The following is a 20,866-nucleotide window of genomic DNA, read 5'->3' as shown; positions in this document are numbered from 1 at the left end:
GCATGATTTCGAGTTTGAAAGGGCTGCTGGTACTTGACTGGACTTGTTGGGTGTTCCGCATGTGATAGATCACGAGATATGCCGTGAGACTCGCGGTCACTTCTTCTCCGTGGCGGCTGGGCCAGAAGCGGCTGTCGATGAGATTTGGACTGCGCCAGCGCGCCTGAATGGCGAGTGCTCCCATTGACGTTTCGTGCTCGGCCGACTAATGGATCGGTTTCTTGATACGTTGGAACTATGTCCATTCGCGACATTTGAAACGATGGGCGATTGTGCCCTGCAGCGTCAAGATGAGATAAAGATCGAGTGTCGAGAGCATGCTGGGTCCCACGAATGAATGTTGCGGAGGCCTGTGCCTCTTCAGGTTGCGATCTGTTAGACCGTCTGAGGGGAGGCATTATTATCTGTGCATCATCGACGCGGGCCGTTTGATTGCTGTCTTTGTCGCTGATGTTCGCATAGGCGTCGTATTCAGGCATCTTCCGTTTTCGCGAGGACGAGCTTCGGCGTTGATCTTCCACTACAAAAGTTATAATTAGCTCTTACATCTGAAGGAGGGCGACACTCGTTGATACCAAGCGTAGCTGAGCTGTCGACGGCAGTCTTTGAAGGGACCATGGCAGACTGGCCTCCTGATCGAGGTGGGTCCAAGCCATACTTCTTGTGCGGCATATTGTAACCAAGCTCGATCAGCGTATCCCGCATCATCTGAATGTCGCTTTTCATGTCAGTGATGTGCTTCATGAAGTGGTCTCCCAGCACTCACATCGTCATCTCCTGCACGGCGTCCATGTAATGCTTGATGACAGCCTTTCTGTTCTCCCATTTCTGCAGTTTGGCCATAGTCACCTCGTGGCGGCCCTGCAGCTCCTGAACCTGTGTCTCTGCTTTACGATGCAGCTTGCGTTCCGTGGCCAAAGTGCTCTCGAGAATGGCACGTTTGCGCTCAACTGCCCTCAAGCCTTTGAAGCTCTGCTTCGCCTGCCGAATCAGGTGCGTGTACTGGAACTACTGCTGTATCAGCTTCCCAATCACCGAAATGTATGATTGTTTTCAGTAACATACACGTAGCGCATCCATTTCAGAATCGGTCGCGTCGAGCTTTCTCGGAGGACATCTGAAGTAGTCCCGCGGGATCACCTCGTCGTACTGCCCGTCTTCCAAGCCTCGGATGCCGAAGATTTCTCGCATAGAAGAATCATTATTATCTTGAACACACAGAGGACATGCTGCTCTCGGAGGTATTCCCTTCGGATGAAACGGCGCAGCTATGTCGATCAGCATGCGCTGGGCTGGGCAAGAGGAGACAGAGCGACTCACCTGCACCCTCCAAATGTTTGCCACAAAAGACATGTGAGCATTCCCCTATCCACAACTTGGTGATGATGCCGTGGCCAGAGCCTGGATCACTGGAGAAGCCTTGATCGTGCTCTGGAGTAGCATATAAATCTGACACTGTGGCCTGGCAGATGCCGCAGCTGAAGATGATCTCTTGAATCGGTATGTCCTTGTCGTCGTCCTCGCGGTACTGTGTCGCAGGCGGCGCCATGGCGCCTTTCATGTGTGCAAATGCTTGGAAAGTTGGAAATGGAAGCTGTGCATTTAGCTTGTCGCGAGGAAATCGCGCCTGCCCGCCCCGGATGTCGCACCTTCCACTCGCATGCTGCACATTTCGCGCCACTCACATTTCGTGGAGAGCTTTTCGCAAGAGTCACAGTGATGATTCGACCGGGACGCTCTTTATGCGTCTTCTTATGTTAGTTACGAGTAAAGCCTATATACATCTCCTGAGTGCCCGCGCATATCTAGTCTATATGAAAGTCCTGCAAGGGTAGCTGCGAGATGGTTAGCAACCTGATCTCCACTTCAGAGATATATGTGTATACATACCCTGAGCCGTATGTCTGTTCGTTTTCGCCCACCAGCTCGTATCGCTTTCCTTTAGGATGTCTTGACGTTGGCAGCGGCGGAAGTCCATCTGGCCCAAGGACGCCCTTCGCGACAGAGCTGTTCTTCTGGAAGTATGTCGCTAATCCTCTCTCTCCTTCCTCCTTGACCTCCACCAGTTGCGTCTTGCCAGCATCTCCGATCTTGAGCACATCGTCCTTGGGCGCTGCTGCCGATCCCACTGTCAACAGCGCAACGACATCGGGCTGTGATACTACTGAAAGCTTTGGGTACGATCTCCGTACATCGCGCTTCCAGTATGGGTTCTCTGCCAGGTCGGCTGCAGGCACGGTAACAGGGTCGGTGTACTCCAGTGGATCGTTGCCGCCGGGCGGTGGATTGCGGAATTGCGGGTTCAAAGGGACACCACTTGATCGGCTTGGGTCGAGGGCGAGAAACCTGTGTACTCGTCCCCAGAATCCTGTCGGTTGCACGGTGTATTTCTGGTTGTCGATGTTAGCAGCGGCACGTGGAGCGCTGAGCGGAGCGCTGGCATACATTGATCTTCGTGGCCGTTTTTGCGCCAGCACTGGCCTTCTTCATCCCAAGAGTCGCCATGATAGCGGTCTGGAGAGTCTGAGCGCAAGAAGCTGGTGTTCAGAGGGCCTTGAGTGTCGATGTCGCGGTCCAATGGCATGAGATGGGATCAGGAACGACGGCTCGGCTACACTTGCCTGTGGTGAAATGTTACACAGCTCCGCCGTCAATCTTGAGATGCTGCGAATCACGAATTTGAGAAGTTCTTTTTTGCTTGTAATATAATATGCAAGGGCCTTTGTCATGAAAGCTTTCGAGCACGATGTTTTAATCTTCACCTCAGTATCTGGCGACGCTGGACATGCCGCATGCCACTGCTGAGTGGTCACGCGGCCTCTATAGGAAAGATGAACCGATCGTGTTTCGGAACTTCTCCTTCCTCTGAACATGAACGACGACCTCTCCGAAGGCCACAATTCTTCGCCCGACGACGATACGGCCATCGAACTCGACGAAATGAGACGAGAAGATGATGCGCTCGACGCCAATCAGCCGTTGATCGCAGATAATGGGGTCGGCGACGCCCAGATAACGACACAAGCACGAATGACTATTCGAAATGCTGGCCATATTATTCGTTTCCTGACGCTGTCTGCTGGGATATCTGGACTACTATTTGGCTTTGACACCGGAGTGATCTCTTCGACTTTGGTGTCAATAGGCTCCGACCTTTCCAACCGGCCGCTGACCACCGCTGACAAGAGCGTGATCACGGCGATTACTTCTCTGCTTGCTCTTTTCAGTGCGCCAAGTACTGGATTTTTTGCCGATAGATATGGGAGGAAGTCGGCCATTCTCTGCCCTGCTCTTCTTTTCGCAGTGGGCGCCTTGGTCCAAGCCTTTTCATTCGAGGTCTGGACAATGACTTTAGGTCGTGCTTTGGTTGGAGCAGCAGTTGGGGTGGCATCTGGAGCCGTGCCCATGTATATCACAGAGCTCGCACCCGCTGAACTCCGCGGAAGGCTAGTGACAGTGCAGTCTCTCTTCATCACCGGAGGACAAGTTGTTGCGTATCTCATTGGCTGGATCTTCGCGGCTCATCCTCACGGTTGGCGTTGGATGGTCGGCGTTGGCGCCATACCGGCAGTATTGCAGCTCACACTTCTGATATGGATGCCAGAAACTCCACGCTGGCTGTTGCAAACGGGAAAGGACGAGCGAGCACGTCATGTGCTCCATCACGTCTTCGCGACTTTGCAGCGAGATGATCGGGATCGTGTCGTGCAACATGTACTGTCCAGTATACGCAACGAGATGTTGGCAGAGGATAAAGCACCACTCGGCGAAGCGGCCAGTGACGATGGAACTGGACTCCGCGCCACAGCGAAGGAACTCTTCTCTGTGCCTGCTAACAAACGCGCGCTCATCATTGCTGCTGGCCTGCAAGGCTTGCAACAGCTCTGTGGCTTTGTGCGTAACTCAAATTCATTCATGTCTGGGAAGCTACTAACACATGCAGAACTCACTCATGTACTTCTCCGCGACCATCTTCTCCTTCGTTGGTTTCACTTCACCTATCGGAACTTCACTTTCCATTGCAGCAACAAACTTCGTCTTTACTGTGGTAGCGTTTGCATACATCGATTCCATCGGCAGACGGAACATCCTGCTTTGCTCGATTCCTTTCATGACTCTCGGACTGCTTGCTTGCTCGGTGTCCTTCCTGTTCATACATCCAAACAAGTCACAAACCTCGGAACTTGACGGCACACAAAATAATGGCGCATGGTCCATAGTGCTGCTTTGCAGCTTAGTGCTCTACGTTGCCGCCTATGCTGTCGGGCTGGGTTGCGTTCCTTGGCAGCAATCCGAGCTTTTCCCACTGCGCGTCCGATCACTTGGGTCAGGTCTGGCAACCGCAACGAATTGGGGCAGCAACACTGTCATTGGAATTACGTTCTTGCCGATGATGAGTATACTTGGTGCAAGCACTACTTTCCTTCTGTATGGTCTCATCTGCCTGGGAGGTTGGTTCTGCATCTTGTCCATCTACCCAGAGACTGCTGGATTAGAGCTCGAAGAAGTAGGCAGCATGCTTAAGGACGGCTTCGGGGTGTCACAGAGCATTGAAAGATTCAGGCTTCGGCAAAAGGCCGCGCTCAGCTCCAGCGAAGGTTCTAATCACACTTGAAATTCCATGACAATCATTACACTGCACCGCTATTCGGCGAGTGTTCGAACTTCATATGCAGCTGAGGAGACTTGCTCTCGGTGGAGTCGACTTTTTCTGGCTCTAAGCCGTCAATTTGCCGCATTCCGAAAGGCACGCTATCATCGTGGAACTTAGTGCCCAATCCAAGACCAGGAGGTGGCGAGATCTTGTTCACAATCCAATGGAGTACCATCGTCGCAGGTACCCCGGCCAGGAAGTTCAGATGAAAGAGCTTAACCCAGCCATTGTATGAGCTCTCGTCAGCGAGGCTCATGATGTACCCCGGCATCAAAAAAGCCGTTCCGACCGCCCAAGAGACTGCTGCACGCCAATTAAATCCTGCGTGGTACCAGTATATGGAGGAAGAATCTCCCTTGTAAAGGTCCTCAAGCACTAATGTCCGGCTGCGAACGATCAGGTACTCGGTCAGGAGAACACCTGTGAAAGGTGCCAGGAAGATGCCGAAACCAGATATCACAGTGAGGAAAGTACTGGCATTCGAAAGGTACTGCCAAGGGTTCGAGGCCAGGCCCAAGGCGGCGAAGATATACGCTCCTCGTCTGATGTTCAAATATCGCGGCCAAAGTCCAGCCAGGTCCATGCCAGCGCTTACACTGTTAAGCACAATACTTATGCCTAGCTGAGCTCCGACACAGCCGGCTCCGGCGAAGAACACTCCCGCTCGTGCCCTGCTGGAATTGTGGTAATGACCTTGAATTGCCGAAAGGAGAACGAACGGCTCCCAAATGGTCTTTCCCAAGATGCCGTTCGCGCAACTTGTCACGATTATACCGACAGTGCCGCAGACAAATATCGCCACCGGAGCCATGATCGTCTGCGCCACGATGGGTGCAAATGGTCGATTGGCATACCTGGTCCAATCGCTTTGACCACTTCAAAAACGAAGTCAGAGCCTGCATAAGCATTTCGATAGGCGATTTCTCAACTTACAGTGTCCCACCACCCCAGGAACCAAGAATACCTGCGATGCCGAACATCATCGCCCATCCTACTGAGCCGTGCAAAGGTTTGGCTTCGATGTCGAAGAGTGGGCCAGCTCCGCCGCCCACATGATTCTGAGAGACAGCCCAAGCGAGAAGTCCGATCAGTGTCCCAACAAACATAATGCTGGAGCAAATAAAAGGAATCTGCAGCTTTTCGGGTGGAATTGCCATGATAAAGATGAAAAAGACATAGTAAATCAGCATTCCAATCAGATCTTTGGTCAAGAGTGTTCCGCCCAGCGTTGAGTCCATTCGCCACAAGGAGGGAAAGACGGCGCCAATTGTGACAGCCATGGCTTGTCCACCGTAGTAAGCCTGCAAACCATCCCAGAAAATGGTGGTAAAGGCACGAAGGGCGACTGGAAAGTAGCTTCCATACATGCCCCAAGTGAAACGGGATGCGACGGTAAATCCAATATGATGCTAAAAGGAAAGGGTAGAAGCGTCAGCAGACATCCTTAGCGAGAAAAAGCGGTTGGCAAGTGGGTGAAACGATTAGCGCTGGCAAACTGAGACAAGAGGACTACAAGGCGGGAGTGAGCAGGGCAAGGGCCTTTGCCCTTTGATTTACTTACCCGCTCCCCCATCCAGCCACACGCTATCACGAGAGGCGAGACCAGTATTGAACCGATGGCGATGGCAGCCATTGCCTGTTTGCAGTTGACACCATAAGCCAGGAGTGAGGAGCCAAGAGTATACGCTGATATGCAAAGCCCGCTGATGCACCAATAGATACAGTACGACCAGATCGCATACGTTCTGCGTTCTCGCGGCATTGGGATGAGATCTCGGTTCGTCCAGCGATCCGTCTCGTAGGTCGCATCGGCATCTTGCGGCACTTCAAGCCATTTCAGAAAGCGCTTTGTCTTGGTCATCGATGCGCGTGAAGACAATTCTTCGACGCCGGTAGTCGCTGGCTTCGGCATTGGGGGCGAATCTGCCTATGCAACTCATCCGATTCTGCTCAGAACAAATACGACAACCGTTCAAAGCATACTGGTGTCCAAAGGTGTCAGATCTTCGCACTCCCGGAGCGTTGGGCAATGGATATAATAATAAAGATGACACGCCGTCGGCCGGTGCATGTGTGTGTGGTGCCGTGTCACTACTCACTGCCAGAGCGAAGTGCCGCGTGCAGGGAACACCGATAAGCATCAGGGTATACAGTATCGGGATTCGGTAGATAGGCCGAGCGGCTGACAGTGTTACTTCAATAATGCCTCTTGTTGATTGGAAATGTTGCCCGAAACATATATAGCAGCTACGATAAGCATGGCAGCATGCGTAAATGCGATGTTGTTTGCCTCAGGCCACGCCCTGTCAGCCTGTCTCCCGAGGTCCTTTCAGACGCTCACGTGTTGGAGCCTCAGGCTGTGTACTTATCTTGGCGTGCCAAGGGCCTTAATGCCTTGCCAACTCGGCCGAAGCGAAGCTTTGAAGATGAGAAACTCGGAACTCCCACTCATTACATAACCTCACTCCTACTCAGCTCAGCGTTACCCACACTCCTTCAGACTCGGGATCGGGATTCGGAGAATTCTGCCTCGTTCATACTTCACGTGAGAGAGCCGCATCTGGCCACAATGCTCCACCTAGCTTCCGTTTGGAGAAGCAGCGCCATATTGTTGCTTTCATCTGACGCTTGGCGTGCCATAACTCAGACGCAAAGTTCATCCCACTAATCGGTCTCTTTCACTCTATGGTAGAGTTGCAGCGCTTACATGTGGGCGTAACAAACGCCTTCACGATTGTTGGGTCGCTCGCGTGACCTCTGACGACACACAGAGTCACATCACCAAAAAGCGGCACTACTGGCGGCTGGCGCTTGCACAAAGCTCTCTAGCTTGCCAGCTCTGCTATCACGCCTCCGATCCTTCGTCCATCTTTCGCTGCTGCTGCTGCCTGCCCCACTACATACCTTCAGCTGCACAGCCTGGGAAGAAACACTCACCAAACAACTCACGAAGACACCACCAAAATGCTTCAGCTCTTCCTCCAACTCTGCCTCGCGGCACTCACTTTCGCCGCACCCATCGCCGATGAGACTCTCACGACTATGAAAGCTGACGCATGGCAATACGGTACTGGAGGAGGAATTCTGGGATTCATTGTCTTGGTTCTGGACATCATTGTGTGGAGTGCGTATCCTACCAAGTCCGAAGCTAGATGCGTGGTACTGACTGTTGCCTGCTACAGTCGAGCTTCTCAAGTCCAACCGCCCAGTTAGCCACAAGATCCTGTGGGCTCTCCTCGTCTTTATCTTCCCGATCCTTGGTATCATAATCTACTGGCTCTTTTCTGATCGTCAGAAGTGGAACTCGGGTGGATATGAGCCTATTGCTTAGGTGTGAGGGACGACGGACGAGAACAAAGATTAGCAGATGCTGCAGCATGCAATATGATACGACAGAATAATGAGCTACGGCTATGGTGCTAGCAAGGAGTAGAAAGTAAGGCAAGCATTGGTGTTTTGTGATTGTGTTACGGACAGCATGGTATAATGTTCGTATTGGTCTAGCACTCTGATGGTGCGCCTCGATTGAATCGACTGCGACTTCCTTTCTCAGTAAAATTGCCTACCGCGAATTCCTTGTAAATGCTCGGCCACCGATTGATGCATGCATATGATGGCATCTGTCTCACATGATTCCTTATCCGAGCTAAACTTAGGGCATACATAGCTCTGAGGAATGCCGCTTGCCGCTTGCGTCGGAACATCGACCTCGACTCACTCTGTCAAAGGAAGAAACTTGTAATACTGACAGCAGTGTCTGCCTTTGCTTGATTTGTTGAAAAGCAAAACAGCAATAGTTCGTGCATAGGACCCGAGTCCGGCGGCCGAGGAGGCTTTCGTAATCAATCAATCAATCAATCAATAATCAATCGACAGGCTTCCAGAACCGATCGTGCACGCGGGAGTGGGAGTGGGAGCGTCATCCTACTGCCTTGCCTGTCACTCTCGCACGCATCCCCCCGCGCACCTATCCGAGACCTACTAACTGCAACGACGTCTATTTCTTCATGAACGAGAATGACACCATGTCGCAGACCGGCGACCATCAGGACACACGGAACGATGACACGATAGATTGGGAGAACAGCTTGAACCTGGACTCGGACGATGCATCACAACAAAGCGCTTTTCACGGACCACCTGCGCACATTGCCGCTCGCTTCTACCGCAGTCAGAGACGTAAGAGTTCTGCTGCTTCGTCGCGAAGAAACTCGTTGTCTTCCGCGCAATCGCATACCTCTGGACGCTCGTCGCGCCGGAACTCATACGGAGGATGCCAGTCCACCTATATCGCCCAGCATCTTCGCCGCGCCTCCATAATTGAGTCGCGAAAGGCTCGCCTAGCAGATCGAGCTGCACATGCCGAGCAGGTGCGATTGCGCGCTGCTCTTGCCAAAGCTGCGCCACGAGGCAGCACCACAAGTAGTGAGGAACGCGCGCTTGCTGCTCAGGTCGCCAAGGAGAAGTACTTGGCAAAGGTCGCGGCAGCATGTGCGGAAGAAGTTGCGCGCGCAAAGCGCATCGCGGAGCAGGTCAAGGAGCGGAAGCTGGCTGAGGAGACGCGTGTGCGCATGGAGATGGAAGAGCGCCATGCCGAAGCCGAGAAGAGACGAGCTGAGTATCAACGGAACTTGCAAGCACGCAGGGCGAGACGTGCGGACAGTGCTGAGAAGAAGTTGGCCGTACTGGAGGAGGTAGCAGACATCGAAGAAGAGGCTTTAATCGAAGAGATTGAGGATGTCAAGCTTCTGGACGAGAGTGCTGCTGCTCAGCGTATACAGCATGCCTGGCGTCTTCATATGCGCAGCAAGCCAGTGCGAGCCTTCAGACAGTGCTACGTGATTGCCGACCGCTTCCGGAATTCGACATTTGAGGAAATGACTGCCTTCGTTGCCGATACGCCAGTCATCGATGCCACCACTGCCATACTGACGCACCTCGGGCTACAAGATGAGAACGATGCTAACGCTGCCTTGAACACCAGGACTTTCCTCAGCGCCTACATGATAATTGGACACCCAACTTCGGTACTGATCAACAAGACTGGAGCACAGGAATCAGACTTGATCACGAAAGCATCAGAACTTGTTGGCCAATTCGAAGCTTCAGTTGCGCGACTCGCTCGCTGGAACAATTATACTGCGAATCCCATCCAACTTGAGGCTCTTTCTCAGCTGTACACTGCATACACTTCAGCTTTTGCTGCATGGCGCCTGCAGGACTCCAGTGTCCTCATCGAGGGCATGGTTGCGTCTTTCGTGGAGCTGGATGCAATTTGGCAGACCGTCAAGGACGATAGTCGTGGCGAGGTCGCTACTGATTACCGCGAAGGCATTCGCGACAACCAGGTCATGCTCCTGAGCAGAATCCGCAAGCTCGCCGGGCCGGAAAGGGCAGATCGATTGATCAAGAAGGCAATAAGTGAAAGTCGAAGGCGTAGACCGAAACGGCGACCAGCTGCAGAAGTAAGGCCTCGCGGTGTAGAAGCAATCACTCCTGAAGCGGCCGCTTCGTCTGAACAGGCTGTGGAGGAGGCTGCTCTTCCTACTACAGCCCTTGGATCAGGCGAGCTCAACAAGCTTTTCACGAGCATGCCTAGCAATCGCGTTCTGACACACGAGCTTGCGATTGACAAAGATTTCAAGCTCGCAGACAAGCACAGCGAGCTTCGAGATCATCTCTATCGCAGCATCTGCGAAAGCATGAAGGCTGGCTTCGAAGCGGGCAACAGTGCTCTATGGACCGTTTCTGCAGCAGAAAATGTTCGTGAAAAGTTATTACGAATGCTGAAACCTGGAAACAGCATGCATACGATGATATCTGAGGCCTTGGACCTGGAAAACATTAATCGACAGTGTCAACAAGGCGTGTTTTCTTATTCCGGCTTCTTCAGCTTCATGGCCAATGTGCTGCCGAAGCTTTGTGCACCATTCCGGGACCAGGAAGTAAAGATTCTGGCTGAACAGCTGCGTTCAGAAGAGAATGGCGATGAGCTGAGTATCATGATCGAGAAGCTATTCAAACTTTTGCGCATGGTGGATTTGTTGAGCCTGGACTACACCAACTTCATGATTATGAATGCGGCACCAACATTGATCAAGGAAGCGGCCGGGTACGAGCAGCGGCAGTTTGGCAAGGATCTTGAGGCGCATGCCATCACCCTGACCCAGACAAGGCGGTGGTGGCAGTCGGCCCAGGCTACGTTGAGCGCGGAAGCTGATCGAAGGGACCCAGATGGGATCAGAAATCCAGCAGATCGACCATCGCCACAAGCCATCTACACGCATGCGCTTGTTGAGTCAACAGTATCTCAAGCTGAGATTGATGCCACTCTGCTGCCAGAGACTCTGCATCTGGATCTTGAGCGCCTGCGCAAGATTCGCGCCAAGGCCATCAGAATTGCAGTCATTGGCGCTGTATTCCTGACTACCAAGAATCTGCTTAAGCGTGACACCAGAAGTCAATGGAAGGTTCAGGCCAATCGACTGTGGACTTTGCTGAGCAATGAGCCCTATGAGACGACCGAGGATCCCAATACGGCACAGAAAGCCTTCTCCGTCCTCGAGACAGCGCATAACATGCCTGATACGACCAAGCAGGCCGTGGCGAGCACGATTCGCCGTTTCTTCGCACAAGCAGCACAAGTCAGCGCTGGTCGAGCCAACTTCACAGACCCAGTCCTGAAAGTCCTCTTCCAACGACTCAAGTCCCACATCATGAGTCGTCTCATGGCGGAGACTTCAGCAGACAGAGTGCGCGCCGCATCCTCAGCTTCTGAGAAACTGGCTTCGAGCGGTATGGCCGAGTTTGTGCCGCATGTTGCCACCATTGTTGATATTTTAGAACGGGTGAGGAAGGTTGATTGGGAAGGGCATGGAACATGGTATGAGAGAATTTCACAGGAGGGCATGAGTAATGAACAGAGTGATGATAGATGAGAACTTTTTGCATTTTTGAGCGTTGGTCGGACGGTGGTTGCATTGAATCAGCATGGTAGCAAGCGACTTGACTTGACCTTTATATACGATGAACATACGTGATGCTATGGGCACAGAGGATCGGAGCATGGGCATGGACGGTATAGATGGGCATTTTGCATTCGAAGTGAATTGAATGAGTACTTGCTTCCTGGGTGCTTTCAAGCTTCGTTCTCCTTCAATGTTGTTTCTGGAGTCGGTGTTTGCTTCGCTGGACTTTAATCAAGCCCCCAACCGCCACTGCAGTTGTTAAACCGGCCACCGCAGGAAAGCCCATGGTCGACCGATTTAACAGCGTGGTAACATTTGGCCCTTTGCTTCTGGATGGGGTCTCTCGAGATCCATAGGACTATCGAGGCCAGGAGGCAGCGCTGCTGTAGGATGGAGTGTACCAATGTAGCCATCATCGAGTGTGACTTCTGGGAACCTTGACGCCGCTTACTACTTCAGTCTTGGTCCTTGGGAAGGCCTGCTTGGCATCTGGCAGAATGGATTTGGTGCGGCCGCACTACCGCGGAGCGGAGTGTGGTTTGCTGGGACCAGGATAATCGTCCTGAGGTACAATACGTTTTCTGTGGCTGTAAGCAGAGTTTGGTCATGCTGCTAGAGCATGCCTTATGCCGAGTATCTAAAACAAGAGTCCCTGCCTCTATTCCTCTATTCTCCCAACCCCTCCTTCAGTGCCGCAAGCATGGCCGTAAGCTTCTTTTGCGTCTCCGCAAGCTCCTCGTTGGTCATGTGCTCGTACTTTTCGTCTTCACCTTCGCTGTTCAAGTCCTCCCACTCTTCTTCATCCCTAGCCGCGCCAACCGCAAACTCATCTAGCTCCGGGCTCTCCTCGTATGGATCGCTCGTATTCACATGCCCGGCTCCAGTCTGGTCTGCCCACTGCCCTGGCTCATATTCAGGAAGTGAGCGGTCAAAATCAGACACTCTTCGATATTGTCCTTCAGCTCGATGCTGCTGTGTCTCGTCAAAACGAACACTTCTCGTTCTCCGCAGACGTTGAGGAGGCGGAATTCCATTCGAGTCTTGAACTTGCTGGAGTGTTCGTGTTCCATAGGCTGGACTGGAGTCTTCTCGCTGCAGATCTTCAGCTGTCGGCCGATCGCGCTGGCGCTCTCCGTGCTCGATGAGTTTCAATTTTGCTCGACGCCAGATGTTGCGTGCAGCCTGATGCGCAGTGTGGTCTTCCACATCTGCTGCAGCCAACTTTTGTCGTGCTTCCTCACATTCGCGTGTTAGGTTTTGTGAGGTGATACAATCGCCACAGTATGACACTGCTGGGTCGAGCCGCGTTGTAGGGTCTGGTAAAGGTAATGAATGGCGGATCGGGTGGCGGCAAATGCTGGCGAAGATCGTGTGCATGTGCGATGTGTTGTCAGCGCGAGGTGAGGCCATTCTGACATTGACGGCTGACCTGGCTTCGGTGCGAAGCGAGCGACGACGGAGAGAGTGCAATGCAGGACTTCGCAAAGGTTGGAGCGAAAAGAAGAAGAAGAATAGTAGATGAAACGAGGAGGCAGCTCGGCGTTTCAAGACTTACACAGGTGAAGGGAAGTGAGGACTTCACTTCGCAGCATCATTGTGAAGCGCCGAACAGTATGACCGACTTCGACGACATTCGCCTGGTCTAGCTGAGCTGTGTGCTACGAGCATCAGTATGACTATTACAGAGCAAGGTGCGATTGACCTCATCGCCCTCAGCGCGCGAGAATGCCTCGCCGCAGTCATATTTGTTGATGTTCACAACAAACAGCTGCTGTGGTCAATGGCAACCGTTGCTGCAGGGGCCAAACTTCGGATCTGCTGGCGTTGACCCTTAAATGCGCAAAAGAATTCCAGAGATTTAAAGTGAGATAGGTACGCCTGGCGCAGCGGTATCTCTCCTCGTTGGCCGAATCTACCAGACTGTTCGTTGCACGCAATATTTCCCAGTTCCGTCCTGGTTGAGCCTTCAGTCATTCTGATTGAGCCTTCGAGTCCTCAATACGTTGCAGCCCCCCTTTTTTGTTTTGATGTTGCTTGTCATCTTGTAAGCTGTGGGTCGCGCGTTCGAGACAGCTCATATTTTTGCTCTTCGAGTCTCCAACCCTCGCAAACCTCCATACAGCCACACAACCCACTGCACTGCGCGAGGCCAGTCGCTCGGGGACACAATGCTGCTATGTGCTGGAATGCTCTTTGCACCGGCAGTCTGGACCATATACGCCCTGTCTTCACTTCGCGTGCCACCATCTCCAGCTGCAGACGAACATGTGACCCACAGCACAGCTTTCCCGCCACTGGACAAGCGATAAAGTGAAGATGGCCCAGCAGATTGGAAGCTTATCGACCAAGACACTTGTATGCATTCGACTCGACACCTTTCCGAATTTGCAGCAATGCTCTTGATCCTGTCCTTCATTCGATATCGCAGCCTGCATGTATTTTTTCGAGATACGCTGCTCAGGTTAGGTTATAAGCGGCTATGAGGCCCATCCCATCTCCTTCTAGATTGCTCGGGAGGATTCGTGGTGCTATTATCGTATATCGGAGAGGATTCGAATGAGGTCGACATGACGGCATGTGAAACTGAAGATGACGGGCAGGGGGAAGCGTGAGAGGTGAAGTCTGGGGTGGATACCAGCCTGGCCGCGAAAAAGCGGGCCCGCCGAGATGCTCCTGAATGATCCACGTCGCGTTGCTCTTATATAAGCAAGCACACTGCAACATTCTCAAGGCGCTGGATATGGATAAGTTGATCCTGCTATAAAGTGAAGCTGTTCATATCCAGAAGCAAATCTCGAGCAGCACTTGGCAACGTGAAGGGCGACCCATCACATTCTACAGCCGCAGGCATGGTAATCGTCATTTCGGCTGCCAACGAAGCATACAGCTGAAGTTGCGAAAGATGCCTCATTTCAGCCGTACCTGAGCATATGTCTGCTTCTCTAACTCTTCATACTGATATTCCAACCCATCCCAAATATGGCAAATGTGGAAGTGCCTGCAAGCCATACCGATGTGCTCATTGTGGGTACTGGCCCAGCAGGACTGGTCCGTATCATTGGCCATGCTGCAACGGCATGGGATGATTGAAATGACACCCTCTTGCAGATGATGGCCACTTCACTGGCCAAATGCGGCATTGATACACGTATCATCGACAAGCGTGGCACCAAGATCTTTAATGGGCAAGCCGATGGTGAGCATGGTCTCTCGAAAAGTCGTAGACAATGCTGATGCCTTATTCTTTCAAGGCCTACAATGCCGAACTCTGGAGATTTTCGACTCCTTGGGCTTTGGTCACAGAGCTTGGCGAGAGTCCAATCACATGCTCGAGATACGCCTGTGGAACCCGGACGAGAATGGCATCATTCGCCTCAGCGACAAGATACCTGATACATTGGTAGGCATCTCGCGCTTCCAGCAGGTCGTACTGCATCAAGGCCGCATCGAACGCTTCTTCCTCGACACAATTCAGGAATGTGGCGGCAACCCGGTTGGACGAGGTGTTTTGCCCACAGAACTGCATATCGACGAGACTCTGGTAGACGATAGTCATGCATATCCTATCACCGTCCGTGTTCGCCATCTGTCGGAGAAGGAGTCCACTCCCGATCAGACTGCAACATCTGCCAATGGTGAGGCAGTGCAGGATGGCTTATTTCGGAGCAATCTGACTCCCGACGACACCCATGAGCTGATCGCGCGTGCCAAACTGGACAGCAAAGCCAACTCGGAAGAGACAATAAAAGCCAAGTACTTGCTGGGTGCAGATGGCGCGCATTCCTGGGTTCGAAGGCAGCTTGGATTTAAGCTCGAAGGAGACTCTACCGACTATATTTGGGGAGTCTTAGACATTGTTCCAATCACCAACTTTCTGTTGAAACTGCTCATGAGTGTGAACTCTGATGAACCGGATGATCCATCCAATGCCAACTAGGAGCCTACCATCAGCATCTCCTCTTATTTGCTATGTCTTTTACGTTGTAGAAGGTGTAAGAAGAGTCTAAGACAAACAACACTCCCCCTAGCTCGAACACACCCTGTAACTCCCCCTTAATCGAGTTAGGGAGCCAGTCCTTCTTCATTCCTATACCCTCGAAGTGCTTATCGAACAGCTGTCTCGTAAGGCTTTTAGTAAGCAGATCGGCTAGGTTGTCTTTGCCTAAGATCTATTCGGTCTTAATATTGCCGTTAAGGACCGCCTCTCGTAGAAAGTAGTGTCGGATATCGATATGCTTAGTTCTAGCGTAGAACTCTAGGTTCTTAGACATCTTAACCGCTAAGGCGTTATCGATATTAAGAGGTATTATATCGTAATATAGGCTCTATTCGCGTAGATTGTAGGCGATCTCGTTAACGAACCCTTTAAGCTAGATAGCTTCCCTTACTACATCTAAGGCTGTAACGTATTCTGCTTTAGTTAAAGAAGTAGCTACTACTTTCTACCGCTACGAGGTATAGGAGACGGGGCTGCCTGCTAGCTTATATAGATAGCTAGTTCTAGAACGTTAGGTATCTTAGCATCCTACCTAGTTACTATTAACGAATCCTTTAATAGTCGGGCGAATATCGCGTCTAAAAAACAAGCCTGCCCTTAACGTTCCTCTAAGATACGAGAAGATATAGTTTACTACGTCTATATAAGTCTAATCTAGGTTGCTACTAAATCCGGAGACGATAGATATTAGGCAAGCTAGATCTGCCCTTGTTTTAGACGCGAGGAAGTTTAGGGCCCCCGTCTTTAATTAGTATTTATATTTGAATTCCGGGCTAGCGATATAGCCGTCTTTTGCTTTTATAAGTAGTTTATTAGAGTCGAGAGGCGTTAATATAGGCGCAATGTCCTAGAGATCGTATCGTCGTAGGATTTGCTTTACGTACGTAGCCTAGTAAATATAGATTCCTTTAGATAAGTGCTCGATCTGTATACCGAGGTAGTACGCGATCTCTCCTTTATCGGTTATATTAAAGGCCGTATAAAGCTCCTCCTTACACTTAGTAATTATAGCTTCGCTTAGGCTAAAGATGTTTACGTCGTTAATATAGATAGTTATAATTAGACTTCTTGTTTTGTAGAAGAATACGCACTTATCGAACTAGGAGACTTCCTATCCGTAAGCTTCGAGCTATTTCCTAAGCTTAATATACTATACTCGAGGTAATTGTTTTAAACCGTATAGGCCCTTACGGAGTCTCGCGAACAGCGGCTTCCCTTTAGGCTAATTTAGGATGCCTAGCGGGAGCTGTACGTATACTTCCTCTTCTAGATCTCCGTTAAGAAAGGTAGTAACGAAGTCTATCTAGTAATACTTCTACCCTAGTGCTGCTACTAGACCGAATAGCAGTCGATAGGCGGCGGTTTTAACGACTCCTAAGTACGTCTCCGTAAAGTTAAAGCCTTCTACCTGCTAGAATCTTAGCCTAGAAACCTCGTATACAAAGTCTAGATTTGTACTTCTTAAAAGATCCGTCCTACTTAATCTTCCGACGGTTAACCTATCTTGTTAAGAGCGCTTTACGTCCTATAGGAACCTTTTCGACAATATTAAAAGTCTAGTTGTCGGCATAGCTTTGCTATTCCGACTCGATAGCTCCTTCCTATCCTTCTCGTTCTAGCGAGATTTCGATTTCGTAGTAGTTCTAAGGCACTAGTACCGTAGCTAGTTCTGCCGGTAACGGGAAACTAGTTATAGCGACCGCTGCCTCGATATCCTTAATAGTAATGCCTACTACCTCGAGTGTATTAGTAGCAAGTCCTATAAATTTGAATGCATTAAGCTTGTTACCGGTCTTTTCTTACTCGGGGACCTCTATATTATCTTCTAAGAGGCTGTTACTGTCGATTATAGTCTTAGGAGCTTTCTTCTTTAACGTGTTATTCCCTCGTCTACGACGAATAGGTCCTTCTATAGGAACGTAGTCCTTACGGGGCACTACTACTAAATTAAAGTCGTCGTTAAGAACTACCTTATATAGGCCTAGGTAGATTATTTCTAGAGTAGTATTGTCCTCCGTAAGGACTTTAGTATAGGTTTTGTTACTTTCTATATAGCGAGTATATAGTTCTCTACTAGGGACTAGCTTGCATCCTTTATTACGGTTTTAATAATAGTTGCAAGCATAGTTCTTAGAGTACTTAGTCTCCTTAACTAGGTTCTAGTTATAGAGGATCGTTCTAGTCTTGTCTACGGAGAGGTACAGACACCCGCCTCCGCGCCTAATACACTTCGAGTATAGGCTAGTCCCTTTTCTATCGTATACTAAGTAAGCGTCCTTATAGGCAAGACATTTCGGAGGCGGATTCTTAGCTTCCTCTTATAATATACACTTCAATTCGCGGTTCTTATAGTGCGTATACTTGTCTTTATTATTATACAGACCTAGCACTTTATTACAGCATACATTTTTCCGATAGTACTAATAGTAGGCTTAAGGGTTCCTTACTCCTCGGTTTTTATAACCTAACTTCCTCCTTAGCTTTAAGTTCTCGAAGCCGCTAGAGATCTCGTCGATCTTAGGTAGTAGCACTACTTAGGTTGTTATACCGCCTTTTTACGGCATACTCGTCGACGTGCGTTTGAAGTCGTGTTTACTATAGGTAGTTTGTATGCCTAGAAGACCTGCCCGCGCGATATAAGGGTTGATTCTTCGTAGCGTAGTCTCTAAGACTAGGTTCGACGATAAAATTGCTTCCTCGCCGAAATACGTCTCTTTATTAATATTATATTTATCTCCGCTATTAGCGGGAGACGACGGTCTTTACTGCTAAGCCGGTACCGTCTTAGGAGTATCGGAATCTTTAAGTAAGCTAGACTTGTCGTTTAACGAGATTGTTATAACTAATAGTACTCGTTGCCGCCTTAGAGCTGTGTCTTTATCGCTTACGAAGAGAGTATCGCTAGCGTTAGGAGAGTTTTCAACCGTCGTTAGCTGTTTACGCTTCGGCTTAGGGACCGTTATTAATTGTTTCTTGCTTGTCGCAGCTATTCCTTGCTGCCTTAGCTCTAGACTAGGCATCGCCTTATCGTTTCTAAACTTAGATACGTCTAGCTTGCTCCCGAAGGTCGTTAGAGGCGGTAGTGTTGCCTTCTTACGTACTGCTTTAACCTTCTTCGGTAGTAGTATATATGCTTCTTAAGGATCCTTAGACTATAGCGCAAGTCCTAGTGTACTTATAGCTTCCTAGCCCTAGCCGCTTTCGCTATTAGCAATGCTAGAGTCCTTGCTAGTTTTGCGTTTTAGTGCTATAGCCGCTAGGTAGTCGTTAGACCTAATAGAGTCTTCTTTACTGCTCGAGGTGTCTTCCTTAGAGAGCTATAGTCTAGTCTCTCGAGCGTTAATCGAGGGTGCGACGTACTTATTATCTAAACCTCTTCCTTTATCAACCTCCGCTAGTAAGACATTAAATACTTTGTCTGTGTCTAGGTAATAGAAGCGGTAAGAAGCTTCGCCTACGGCACCTACGTAGTACCCGAATAGCCCTCTTAGATTATGAATTTTGCGGCTGCCTATCTTTAAGAGTTTCTCTTTAGGGATTGCTATAACTATTCGGCTGCCCTAGATTCTCTCGAGACCTAGGTTAGGCTTTAACCCTTCCCTCTTTTCCTATAGAGTCTCGTTAAACTTCGTAACTCGGATAGGAGATCGGTTCTTAAGACGTACGGCATAGTCGGTAGCTTCTAGCTAGAGTTTCTCTAGTAGAGTCGTATTACGCAGAAGTTTATTGCCGCGTTCTGTAATAATACGGCGGATTTGTCCTATAATACTATTGTCTTAGACAATAGCAGTAGCTCCTTCTCTAATAGTACGGTTAATACGCTCCGTAATACTAACTTAGTAGTATTAATATAGTAGCGTAGGTTCAATTGTAATACCGTGCTTCTTATAATAGCGAGCAAATAGTCCTACCTAGAATTAGTAGTCCGCGCGATATCTCCTAATCGTAATATTGTACTTCTTCTCGATATGCCTTTATAGGGAGATAAGTTCTACGGGGGCATCCTCGGGTGTCTTAATCCGAAGCGAAAAGGTAAACCGATTAGCGTCGTTAGTAACAAATAGGAAGTACTTTGTCCTATCGTATCCCGGGACTAGGTACAGTCTCTATATATTAATATATACGAGATTACTAGGTTGCTAGAAGCGACGGTTAGTAGGATCTTTAGGAATTCGGACAATCGCTCTAGTTATATCGTATATAGGGCACCTAAACATCTTCTGCAAGAGTCGAATTTGTTTATTAGTAATGTCTATGCTGTTGCTATATTTAGACCCCGCAGTAGTTCGGTTTCCGAACCACCAAACGTATATAGTTTGGTTTCTTAGCGGCGAACTAGCTCCCTAGTTCCGGTTTGGTTTTTTCGAACTATATAGATTCCTAGTTTGAACTAGAGACTGTATTAGTTTTACTACAAGGACACTCTTATTCGACTGCCGGCCACGATTGCCGGCTATAATAGTAACTCTGTTACATTTACTACGCTCTTTTGCCGTTGCTAGGGCGTAGTTGCCGTTGCTAGGGCGTAGTTTTGCTACAAGGACACTCTTATTCGACTGCCGGCTACGATTGCCGGCTATAATAGTTACTAGGTTGTATTTACTACGCTTTATTACCGTTGCTAGGGCGTAGTTACCGTTACTAGGGCGTAGTTGCCGTTGCTAGGGCGTAGTTGCTATTGCCGGGGCGTAGTTGCCGTAGTTGCGAAAGCTTACCTATATAACGTTACGTAGGCGGCAACAATTAGGGCTTCGCGATATTCTTATACTTTTAACTTCTTCCTCTATATCTATACCGATAACAACTACTATACGCTACGCCCCCGCCCCTTTCCCTTACAATAGAAAGAGAGAAGCGCGCCGCGCGCTAAACAGAAGATAGAACTAAAGACCGCGAGTTTGTTTTACCTAAGCGTCTAACCAAAAAGCGTAAGACTAAAGAGGAGTACTCTACGAAGAAGAATTCCGTACGAGACCGCGAGAGAAAGGATAAGATAGATAAGGATAAAAGAGCTAAGGATAAGAGAAGAAAGGCGCGGAATAAGGCATTCTATCGATAGCTAGCGCCTATAGAAAAAAGTAAAGGTTAGAATAAGAAGACAATCTAAGAGAAGGCTAAGAGGAGGAAAGAATTGCGGCTAGTTTTCGAGCGTAAAGTTCTAGTAGCGTAAGTCAATCTAGCTAGCGGCCGTAGCTAGTAGCTATAGCCGGCAGCCGTAGCCGGCAGCTATAGCCGGCATATTTTTCT

At 49.8% G+C, this 20,866-nt stretch overlaps 9 protein-coding genes across 9 annotated transcripts in view; 5 read left to right on the top strand and 4 right to left on the bottom strand.

Moving 5' to 3' along the window:
- Window positions 1-762: 762 nt before the first annotated feature.
- MYCFIDRAFT_133976 (uncharacterized protein) lies at window positions 763-1,549 on the bottom strand (the record flags this gene model as incomplete). Its single annotated transcript, XM_007926682.1, has 3 exons — window positions 763-1,008; window positions 1,066-1,268; window positions 1,321-1,549. The coding sequence occupies 3 exons, from the start codon at window positions 1,547-1,549 to the stop codon at window positions 763-765; spliced, it is 678 nt and encodes a 225-aa protein (XP_007924873.1).
- A 261-nt stretch (window positions 1,550-1,810) lies between these two features.
- On the bottom strand, window positions 1,811-2,447 carry MYCFIDRAFT_133770 (uncharacterized protein; the record flags this gene model as incomplete). Its single annotated transcript, XM_007926681.1, has 2 exons — window positions 1,811-1,835; window positions 1,891-2,447. The coding sequence occupies 2 exons, from the start codon at window positions 2,445-2,447 to the stop codon at window positions 1,811-1,813; spliced, it is 582 nt and encodes a 193-aa protein (XP_007924872.1).
- Window positions 2,448-2,871: 424 nt separating this feature from the next.
- Window positions 2,872-5,137, top strand: MYCFIDRAFT_207215 (uncharacterized protein; the record flags this gene model as incomplete). Its single annotated transcript, XM_007926680.1, has 3 exons — window positions 2,872-3,894; window positions 3,944-4,537; window positions 4,564-5,137. The coding sequence occupies 3 exons, from the start codon at window positions 2,872-2,874 to the stop codon at window positions 4,603-4,605; spliced, it is 1,659 nt and encodes a 552-aa protein (XP_007924871.1). The 3' UTR covers window positions 4,606-5,137.
- MYCFIDRAFT_152505 (uncharacterized protein) lies at window positions 4,379-6,515 on the bottom strand (the record flags this gene model as incomplete). Its single annotated transcript, XM_007926679.1, has 3 exons — window positions 4,379-5,529; window positions 5,588-6,063; window positions 6,216-6,515. The coding sequence occupies 3 exons, from the start codon at window positions 6,513-6,515 to the stop codon at window positions 4,632-4,634; spliced, it is 1,674 nt and encodes a 557-aa protein (XP_007924870.1). The 3' UTR covers window positions 4,379-4,631.
- Window positions 6,516-7,627: 1,112 nt separating this feature from the next.
- MYCFIDRAFT_125013 (uncharacterized protein) lies at window positions 7,628-7,979 on the top strand (the record flags this gene model as incomplete). The annotated part of the gene is made up of 2 exons (XM_007926678.1): window positions 7,628-7,778; window positions 7,837-7,979. Coding segments are annotated over 2 exons (294 nt in total), but the record flags the coding sequence as incomplete, so codon positions are not given.
- A 769-nt stretch (window positions 7,980-8,748) lies between these two features.
- Window positions 8,749-11,559, top strand: MYCFIDRAFT_106441 (uncharacterized protein; the record flags this gene model as incomplete). Its single annotated transcript, XM_007926677.1, has 2 exons — window positions 8,749-9,348; window positions 9,391-11,559. Coding segments are annotated over 2 exons (2,769 nt in total), but the record flags the coding sequence as incomplete, so codon positions are not given.
- A 729-nt stretch (window positions 11,560-12,288) lies between these two features.
- Window positions 12,289-14,057, bottom strand: MYCFIDRAFT_173272 (uncharacterized protein; the record flags this gene model as incomplete). The annotated part of the gene is made up of 7 exons (XM_007926676.1): window positions 12,289-13,172; window positions 13,205-13,273; window positions 13,300-13,393; window positions 13,431-13,586; window positions 13,625-13,695; window positions 13,735-13,875; window positions 13,904-14,057. 7 exons carry the CDS (start codon window positions 14,055-14,057, stop codon window positions 12,289-12,291), a joined length of 1,569 nt encoding a protein of 522 aa, XP_007924867.1.
- A 44-nt stretch (window positions 14,058-14,101) lies between these two features.
- On the top strand, window positions 14,102-14,513 carry MYCFIDRAFT_173271 (uncharacterized protein; the record flags this gene model as incomplete). The annotated part of the gene is made up of 6 exons (XM_007926675.1): window positions 14,102-14,144; window positions 14,184-14,199; window positions 14,223-14,230; window positions 14,261-14,313; window positions 14,354-14,370; window positions 14,408-14,513. 6 exons carry the CDS (start codon window positions 14,102-14,104, stop codon window positions 14,511-14,513), a joined length of 243 nt encoding a protein of 80 aa, XP_007924866.1.
- Window positions 14,514-14,601: 88 nt separating this feature from the next.
- MYCFIDRAFT_135650 (uncharacterized protein) overlaps window positions 14,602-20,866 on the top strand; it is a gene marked incomplete at both ends in the record, with an annotated part of 19,468 nt that continues 13,203 nt past the window's right edge. Inside the window, 3 exons of the mRNA XM_007926674.1 lie at window positions 14,602-14,670; window positions 14,731-14,818; window positions 14,874-15,515. Coding sequence (XP_007924865.1) covers window positions 14,602-14,670; window positions 14,731-14,818; window positions 14,874-15,515 — 799 coding nt within the window. The remainder of the gene's footprint in view (window positions 14,671-14,730; window positions 14,819-14,873; window positions 15,516-20,866) is intronic.

The sequence above is a fragment of the Pseudocercospora fijiensis genome (genome assembly GCF_000340215.1).
Source record: "Pseudocercospora fijiensis CIRAD86 unplaced genomic scaffold MYCFIscaffold_3, whole genome shotgun sequence".
NCBI lineage: Eukaryota > Fungi > Ascomycota > Dothideomycetes > Mycosphaerellales > Mycosphaerellaceae > Pseudocercospora > Pseudocercospora fijiensis.
Note: the sequence above shows the minus strand (reverse complement) of the source record. Positions and strands in the feature narration are given on the sequence as shown.